This window comes from Aulonocara sp. 'chitande type north' Nkhata Bay, linkage group LG9 (assembly GCF_057382095.1).
Source record: "Aulonocara sp. 'chitande type north' Nkhata Bay isolate Kocher_YH1m ecotype deep benthic linkage group LG9, A_spYH_male_GT1.1, whole genome shotgun sequence".
NCBI classification, from domain to species: Eukaryota; Metazoa; Chordata; class Actinopteri; order Cichliformes; family Cichlidae; genus Aulonocara; species Aulonocara sp. 'chitande type north' Nkhata Bay.
The window spans coordinates 914845-923906 of NC_141352.1; the positions used below are offsets into that span (position 1 = coordinate 914845).

Genomic DNA, 9062 nt, shown 5'->3' on the forward strand with positions numbered 1-9062 from the left:
CTTTTGGCCTCAGATAGATTCCTTCATTTTTATCATGAAAAATAACAACATCTTGTTAATTTTCTGATATGTACCTATGAAACATATCAGTTTTCTTCAGTAAAAGTAAAAATAAAGAAAATGAAAAAGAAGAAAATAAAGTCAAGATTTCCACCCAACAAAACATCATGTAACGCTATAGTGTTGTGGTTGCTAGGCAACAGGAGCAGGCCTAGACCAGAGCCACTGCAGGGACTCACGGGCAGCCTTTACTCCCTAATGTTGATTTTAAAAGCTTAACATTAGAAATATTTTAATCCAGGAGGAAAGCGTGAGCATGTTTACTGGGAGCAGAAACCTCTGGGCCCCTGTTGATGCTCTACGTGGTTATCCTCCTGAAGACTGTTTCAGAAATGATCAGATCATGTTTTTAACATTTATTCAACTCTATTCTAAACACCAACTGTATATTGTCTTAGGGGCCTACTACAAAAATAAAATCATTCTAACATGTGACCTGTTTTTTTTTGTTCAACAATGTTTGTTCAATAATAATGTTGTACATAATGTTTGTATTAAAAGATGATTTCAGACTCGACTATTTATGCTTAAGTGTATGAAGCTTACTATACACTGTGAATCAGATCATGTAAATCTCTGAATGTTAGAAGGCAGCTTATAATGACACATAGGTTTTCTCTAGATTTAAAAAAAGATTAATATAATAGTCAGCACCTCTAGGTTTGTAATGGAAAGTCAGTGCAGACCAGTATCCGATTGTTCAGTCTGACGTCACTAGCCGTGTCTGGACCTAAACTCCGCTGCAGGTCCATATATCAAACGATCACTGTGGCATTACTGAGAGTTGAAAAACTGTCTAAAGTCTTTCATGTTTAATAAAATGATCAGCGTTCTGCTCTACCAGGTGTAACAATTGAGTTTAACATCCAGGCATCCATGAAAACGGAATTTATGACATTTAACGGAGTTAGAAGTTAGCAGGGAGTTAGCTCGCTTCTATCTAAATAGAATATAGCATGTCCTGACTGCGGGGTTTTGGAAACAAATTAAAAACGTACAGCTCTGTTATCACTTCCAACATAAATGAAGACAGAAAACTAAACAGCAGTGACGTTTGTAGGGTTACTGAAGTTGAGCTAGCTGGTATATAATGATGTGCTACATGACCGCTAGCGACACAGCTATGTTAGCACAATATTAGATTAGATTAGATTAGATTAGATAGAACTTTATTAATCCCTCGGGTGGGTTCCTCTGGGAAATTCGATTTCCAAAAAAGCACAGCACCGACAGAAGTTACAGAGTTACAGAATATTATATATATATATATATAATACACACACACACACACATATATATATATATATAAATACAGAGACAATATAAATAAAATATACGAAGGGGATAAATAGAATAAATAGGAATAAAAATAAAAATACAAGTGAATTGCACATTTCAAGTATTGAGTCTATTGCACCGTTGACTATTTACAAAAGTATTGCACAAGGTATTGTACAGTGAGGTGAAGAGGCACTACAGCTTAGTTGTTCCCCCCTCCTTTGTCCTCCTGTTTCCCCTCCCTCTCCCCTCCAGAGAGGAGTTAAACAGTCTGATGGCGTGTGGGACAAAGGAGTTTTTAAGTCTGTTAGTTCTTGTCTTTGGGAGAAGCAACCTGTCACTGAACAGACTCTTCTGGTTGTTTATGGCCGTGTGCAGAGGATGTCTGGCATTGTCCATAATGTCCATCAGTTTCTTTAATGTCCTTTTCTCTGCCACTGTCACCAGAGTGTCCAGCTTCATGCCGACCACAGAGCTAGCCCTCCTGATCAGTTTCTCCAGCCTGGATGAGTCCTTCTTTGCTGTGCTGCTCCCCCAGCACACCACAGCATAGAAAAGTACTCCAGCAACCACCGACTGGTAAAACATCCTCAGGAGCTTCCTGCAGATGTTAAACAAGCTAACTTTTTTCCACTCGATAAAAGTTAACGTGAGTGTTCTCGGTGGTCAGGAACAAATGTAATCGCATGGCAGGATGCTGTAAAAGGACCAAACTTCAGCCAGGAGAACAACTGAGATAATCCATCCACAATACGAGGTTAGTCATTCATATACTGCTGCATGGGCTGGGCTGTAGTTACATCCTAAGGTTTTAAAAACTGAGCTTAAATAAATGATAAGATAAGATAAGATAAGATAAGATAAGATAAGATAAGATAACCTTTATTAGTCCCACACGTGGGAAATTTGTTTTGTCACAGCAGGAAGTGGACAGTGCAAAAGTTATGAGGCAAAAATTAGAATACAATAAGAATAAATACAGTACACAACTGTACAGAATAGAATAAAATAAAATACAATATACAGTAGAATAAAATAAAATAAATATACAATAAGATAAAAATAGAATACAAATACAAATACTATATACAACTGAGTAAAAATACAACGATGACAGAAAGGATTATTGCACTTAGTATTATTGCATATGTATGGATGTGTGTGCTTGATCAGTTAAAGTCTTTGGAGTCTGACAGCAGTGGGGAGGAAAGACTTAAGATTAGCGGTAACAAAAGCCGAGGGAGGTCAACAGTGATCACTGACTTTTTAGGAGCTTTTTGAGATTAAATAGAAGAAAATACAAAACATTAAACATGTTAACAACACAAAAGCCATATTAAACACAGACTACTTTAGGCCCGGAAGTAGGATTCGTCACGTCATCACTGATACTCTGAGTTAGCGATCCAAGATGAGGCACTGAAATTAAACAGTAGTAAAACTGTAAACTTGTAATCTTTACTGCCATCGTAGTGCAACTCACTGAATAAGCCATATACAGAGCACTGATCAGGCTCAGTCCATGAATGTGTTTTTAAGTGCAGAAAACGTTTATTATGCTGCATTGTAGTGATGCCTGAATGGCTCTAGCTTGCTAAGAACGAAAACAAATCCTGTTTTCTTTCCATCACTTACCTTGGCATCATCATTAATAAAAACCAGTCCTCTAGATGTTCACTTAATTTTATTCCAATTTTGCATAAAACACAAGATAAACTAAATACTTGTCTCCAGAGTTTTATCACCAGAGCGGAGGGATTATCTCGATGGAGCTTTGTCTCTTGATGTAAATAAAGAAACCCTGGTGGATATTGACAGACTCCTTTATAACTTTATATGGAAGAATAGAATAGATTATACTAAGAGATCAGTTGTATCAAACTCAAACCAACATGGTTCCGTAAACTTGACTTTTCTACAATAAACAGTGTGTTTAAAATAAACTGGATCAAGAAATTTCTCAGGAACACAACATCAAGTTGGTGAAAACAATGGTGGTGTTGACCTTGTTTTACTTTGTAACTACAACATTTATAAAATCTCCTTAAAACTGTCCTAATTTAATAAACAGAAACAGAAACAGTTGCTGCTTTATAAACACAACTTTTCTCCACACAGATATGATATTTGGAACAACAGAGACATTTTATACAAACACAAGTCTTTATTTTTAGGCGACTGGTTTATTCATGGGATTCGTCTTGTTTTGCAACGTCTTAATCCAAATTTAGGTTTCATTTCTTACTCTGAATTTTTGAGTGTATATGGTCTTCCTGTTCCACCAAAGGAATATGCCATAGTGTTTGATGCTATCCCTACTGGTGTTTTAAGACTGTACAGAAATTCTGTTGTTAATGATCTGACTCCTCTACAACTGGATCCTGCTGTTACCAGATCTGTTTTCACCTTAAAGAGGAAAAACAACCGTGACATATGAACTCTTTTTCAGAAAGACAGAACTGGTGTCCCAGTGGCCGTAAAGCAAACATCTTTTAAATTAATTCATCATTTTTACCCCACCCGAACTTTTCTTGTATAATATAAAAAAGACTGATGTCCAGTGTTCATTTTGTGGCTGTCAGAAAGAAGATAGTTCACACTTATCTTTGTGCTGCTTATGCACTTCTCTTTTCTAACACGATTTTTGCACTTTTGTTGTTTCTTTTATCTATTCTGACTTCTCTCTGTGTTATGAAAAAATATTATCTGGCTTTTCTGATTACCCTATCAATAGGCAAAACGAATTTTATTTCATTAATTTACTCATTTTACTGGTTAAATTTCAAAGACATGAATCCAAATTTTCTAACGCAAAACCGTCTTTTCAATGCTTTATGAATGAAACCAGACAATATTTTAAAACTATACAACAGTCCCATAATATAAAAGCAATTCTTCTGCTGATTCAACCCCAGCCTGCGTTTTTAACCCCCCGACATTGAATTCTGTAATGTTTGAAGTGCGTTCAACGAGAAAAAAGATCCCGCAGTAACTTCCGGGTCACGTCTTTCAACATCCTATCAAAGCGTCGTGACGCTGTGGGCATACGTACAGCACGCGCTGAGCACAACTGTCCTGCACGTTGACATTGAAACGCTCCGAGAGACCGCCGCGCTGCTGTCGTCTCTCACAGGTCAGTGATTTAACCTGCTGTTCATTATGTGACGAAACTACAGCTGAATATCTTCGTAATACGCTGTTTGAATTAAGTCCACACATCCGCTAACAGTGGCTGCTGGGTAACGTCAGGGCCACAACCATACCTGCTGTGTTTTTACTCTGTGTTGTTGTTAAGTCTTATTTGAAAAGCCGAATAACTCGAACACGAGAGCGGCGTGGAAGTGGGCTGTAACATGATGCTAGTGATATTAGGATAACCGGGCGGAGGCTAGTTTTGACCCGGTTAGTTGCACTACAGCTAAACCTGAGGTTACCGAGGGCGACATCAGTCAGAGTTAGCGATATAACGACAGTATTAAATAAACACACGACCTACACAGCCCACTGATCACAGCATTAGCCCAGCTGTGTTACGGCTGAGTGTCCACAGATGATCTTTGCCTTTTTCGTGTTTAAATCCTAATGTCCTGGGTGTATTTGTTCCCCTGTCAGACAGGCTAACATGGGATCCTCCTGGTCCACAGCAGAGCCCTCTGTAGTCAAAGCTGAGGCTATGAAGACCGTCTCTGCTCAGCGCTGCCCAGTGCAGGAGGAAGCTCAGCCTGTCAGAGGTACTGTAGTTTCATTACAGTCAGGATGTCATAGCGTGAAATGCTGGGCCGAATTTCTTCTTCCAAATTCTCCTTTGTAAGTGCAAGGTGAAGATGGCATGCGATTTGTGAAACAGATATTTTTTATTGCTACTAACTGCACATTTATAAAATACTCTGACGAATGTCGACAAGCCAGGAATGGAAAATCTGATAATCACTCTAAAGAGGCATCAGTGGCTGTTAATATGTAAAAACAAATACTCAAAAAACTGTCTGAATACAGTGAAATCCATATCGACAAGCTGCTGTAAGCCAAGCTGTGGCAGAGCAGCTAGCATCAGGCTGAATGCTTAGAAAGCAGAGAAGTTGCAACAAAACAGTGAATAAATGGCGCGATCTTTCCTGCACAGACTCCAGAGCTCAGTGGGGGGTTCGTGGAAAGTGAATTTCTTCCATTGTATGAGGAAGATAACAGGTTTATCATAAATGTTAGTATATTGTGACACCCTTAACTCGAGCAATTAAGAAAAGAAACGGCTTGTGTCAGAGAGAAGGTCCTGTGCACACAGATAGTGTTTTACTCCCACAGAAAACTGCATTTCATGGTATTACATAGGTCATTAGCTCTCATTCTTCACTGTTATCATAAACTGTACAAGTTTTACTGAATGATGTTGAATTATATCTTGACTGTGGTTGTGTATTTGTGTTTTTCTTAGCATCTCCGCCTTCACAATGTCCCATGCATCAAGCTCAGGCTGAAAAAGGTAGGGACTTCAGTCTAAAGGATAGCCTGTGGCTTGCCTGCACTGCAACACATTTCTATGTTCAGATGGTTGTTTTAATGAAATGATCAAACCTGTGGCTCGCACGTGTTCTCCTGCAGGTCCGGCCCACCAGGATCAGGCGTACAACTTTGTGGAGTGTCCCATGAGAGCTGCAGCAGTCACGAAGGGCGACATCGATCCAGCAAATATGGTACCTGTGCAGCTTGGAGCAAAGAGGCTTTATTTTAGAAGTAACTTTTATGTTTTAAGCTACGGTTGCCTGATCCTTAATTCGTTTTAGTTCTGATACACTGGCCTCGTTTGCTGCCACGCACTGTTGTTGTCTGCGGTGGCTCTAGTTTGTGTGCTCGTGTATTCAGCCAGCTGACAACAACATGTTAGTGTTACTTCCCAACAACACCAAGCACAACAAAAGAGAAGCAGCTTTGTTATGCGAGCTTTTCAGTTGTTTCAACACTTGACCACAGGTATGAAACACATGTATGCTGCACTGACCATGTTCTCTCCTGGAGGACTTATGGCTGTCATGCCTGACATCTTTTCTATGTTTTAAGGTCATGGCTCAGACTATAATTTATCTTTTTCCACACGTGCAGATGCCTCCTCCCAACCAAACGCCAGCTCCAGACCAGCCCTTTGAACTCTCTATCAGAAGAGAGGAGTCCACTATCCCACGTCACGACACAGAGAAGAACTGGGTGTACCCGTCGGAGCAGATGTTCTGGAACGCCATGCTGAGGAAGGGGTCAGTTGGCTGGTGTTAAGACTACTTCAGGCTACCATATTGGAAACTATGAACTTCTATTTAGTGTCTCATTGAACCTCAAAGTCAGTGTTTTTAAAAATGCTTGGATTTCACATATCGGTAGCTTTAATTATTGCAGTAGCACAGTGATGGAGAAATATCTGCTAAAGACACTGTTTCCTTTGTTCGATCCTGTGCTGCAGGTGGCGCTGGCGAGATGATGACCTCAGCAAAGGTGACATGACCAACATCATTAAAATCCACAATCAGAACAATGAGCAGGCCTGGCAAGAGATCCTGAAGTGGGAGGCTCTGCATGCTCGGTGAGTGCGTACGATCGTTTGCAGCGAGCTGCCTGTTGGTCAGAGAATTGAGCCTTAACTGATGAACATTTACCTCGTATAGTGAATGTCCATGTGGACCAACTCTGAGGAGATTCGGTGGGAAGGCTAAAGAGTACTCCCCCAGGGCCCGCCTCCGACACTGGATGGGGTGAGAATGAAACATCCTGATGCACATTTAATAATTTTGGCTGTGTTATGTTTCTCGTTTGGGTCTGCATTGCCAGCTGCTGGTCCGCTATAATGAAATCAGGGAAATGCGGACATGCCGCGCAAAGCAACCCATGCAGCGGTCCATTAAAACATGATGCATGTAAACCTCATGTTGGGGAAGATCCTGGTGACTAATTGAGTTTGTCTCTCTGCAGCTACGAGCTGCCATTTGACCGTCACGACTGGATCGTTGACCGCTGTGGGAAGGAGGTGCGCTACATCATTGACTATTATGATGGAGAAATCAACAAGGACACCTACCAGTTCTCCACCCTGGACGTGCGACCTGCTTTTGACTCTTTAGAAGCTGTGTGGGACCGTATGAAGGTGGCCTGGTGGCGCTGGACTTCCTGAAGGACTCTGGCTCATATTTGAGTCGCAAATTTTCAAAAACTGTTGTTACCCATTTCTGCTCTTTGTAACTTGTGTGATGCTGAAAAAAGAAACGAATCAGACCTCGTAAAAGATGATTGGATGTAGAAGAGTTTGTCCAACAGGTCATACAAGACCCTGTGTGTCTATGAAATCTATTGACTTGCGCTTAAATTTAACTGCTTGCTTGCTTACAGCTACCTGACTCTAGGTAATTTGAACCTCATCTAGCAACAGAAAGTTTAAATGTTTATTTTTCTCAGTTGGGACATTGAGACAAGCTTTAAAACCTGCCAATATTCCTTTATTGGCTAATGGTCATAAACCAGAAATCTAGGAAAGTTCATATGTTGTGTTTTAATAAATCACCTTTTCTGTGTTTTGTTTGTAAACACTGCGTATTTAATTAAACCATTTTTATGGGCCAGAGAGGTTAAACTACCTGTCCAGAATGAATTCAGTCCCCTCCTGTGAACTGGCAGGACCTGGTGTTTGAAACCAGGGTATTAGCAGCTGGTCCTGTGGGTTGTGGTGTGGAGGTCTCAGAGAAAAGGCCATGAAGCAAGCCTAATGAGCTACACTGAACCTAAAGCTGGAGATTTCAGTGACATGGACATGGTTGACTGATGTCCTGTAATCATTATGACGCTATAATTTGAGATCCAATAAATAAAATAAGTTTTTGTACAAAGTATCGGATCAGTATCGTCGATACCACCCTGAATATTACTTGGTATCAGATCGGAAAGAAATTCAGTGGTATCGCACATCACTACCACTGATTTAAGAACACAGTTGTGTGAAAGAAGCAAAAACTTCACTGCATACTCGGCTGTGGATGAAAGTACAGACATGATGGACACTGCACAGCTGACCATCTTCATCTGTGGAGAGGAAATATTGAACATTAAATAGATGCACAACGACAGGAAAAGACATTTTTTTAAAATGTATGTCAAAGTGTAACCGACATGAAACTGCTCTGGTTAAGGCACTATGCTGACACGAAGATGAGAAACGTAACAATGACAAACACACGCTTGGAAGTGTTTATAAAAAGCTATAACTCAGAAACTATTGATAGAATTGTATCATGTCTCTATAAGGGTCTAATGGATTTGAAACCACATTCGACTTCATATATTAGAACAAAATGGGAGAAGGAAGGAGGGATAAAAATATTAGAGGAAGAATGGACGGCAATATGGAGATATCAGTGGATGTGTACCAGCTCACGAAAGTGGAGGGAATTCGGCTGGAAGTGCCTAATTAGATACTTTATAACACCTTCTCAGAAGTCTCATTATGATGATAACCCCCCTGCTTGTTGGAGGAACTGTGGAAATCAAAGTGCAAATCACTACCACATTTTCTGGGACTGCTCTATCTTGAGGGATTATTGGAGAGAAATACATAATGCCTTACAGGATATCTTTAAATGCGAAATACCCCTCGAGAGTAAGACTATGTTCTTTGGATATATACCTCAGGAATGGCCTAAATATGATAAACATTTAGTAAATATTCTACTGGTGGCCTGTAAAAAGAGTAT

The 9062-nt window shown here is 40.1% G+C and overlaps 1 protein-coding gene across 2 annotated transcripts; it reads left to right on the plus strand.

Annotated features, from left to right (window-relative positions):
* Window positions 1-4341: 4341 nt before the first annotated feature.
* Window positions 4342-7892, plus strand: hccsb (holocytochrome c synthase b). Of its 2 annotated transcripts, none has more exons than XM_086305304.1 (8): window positions 4342-4471; window positions 4955-5069; window positions 5771-5818; window positions 5938-6029; window positions 6436-6584; window positions 6788-6907; window positions 6990-7076; window positions 7294-7892. In XM_086305304.1, the coding sequence occupies exons 2-8, from the start codon at window positions 4961-4963 to the stop codon at window positions 7490-7492; spliced, it is 804 nt and encodes a 267-aa protein (XP_086161430.1). In that variant the 5' UTR covers window positions 4342-4471; window positions 4955-4960; the 3' UTR covers window positions 7493-7892. The 2 variants fall into 2 exon arrangements, with proteins under 2 accessions (XP_086161430.1, XP_086161431.1); XM_086305305.1 differs by having other exon boundaries at window positions 4353-4471; window positions 4951-5069.
* The last annotated feature ends 1170 nt before the right edge of the window (window positions 7893-9062 follow it).

What these genes read in the sequence shown, in the direction of transcription:
- hccsb (XM_086305304.1), top strand. Translation starts at nt 4,961, where the DNA reads ATGGGATCCTCCTGGTCCACAGCAGAGCCCTCTGTAGTCAAAGCTGAG. An exon ending in ACATCGATCCAGCAAATATG is followed by an intron (nt 6,030 to 6,435) that starts GTACCTGTGCAG and finishes CCACACGTGCAG; the next exon opens with ATGCCTCCTCCCAACCAAAC. An exon ending in AACGCCATGCTGAGGAAGGG is followed by an intron (nt 6,585 to 6,787) that starts GTCAGTTGGCTG and finishes CCTGTGCTGCAG; the next exon opens with GTGGCGCTGGCGAGATGATG.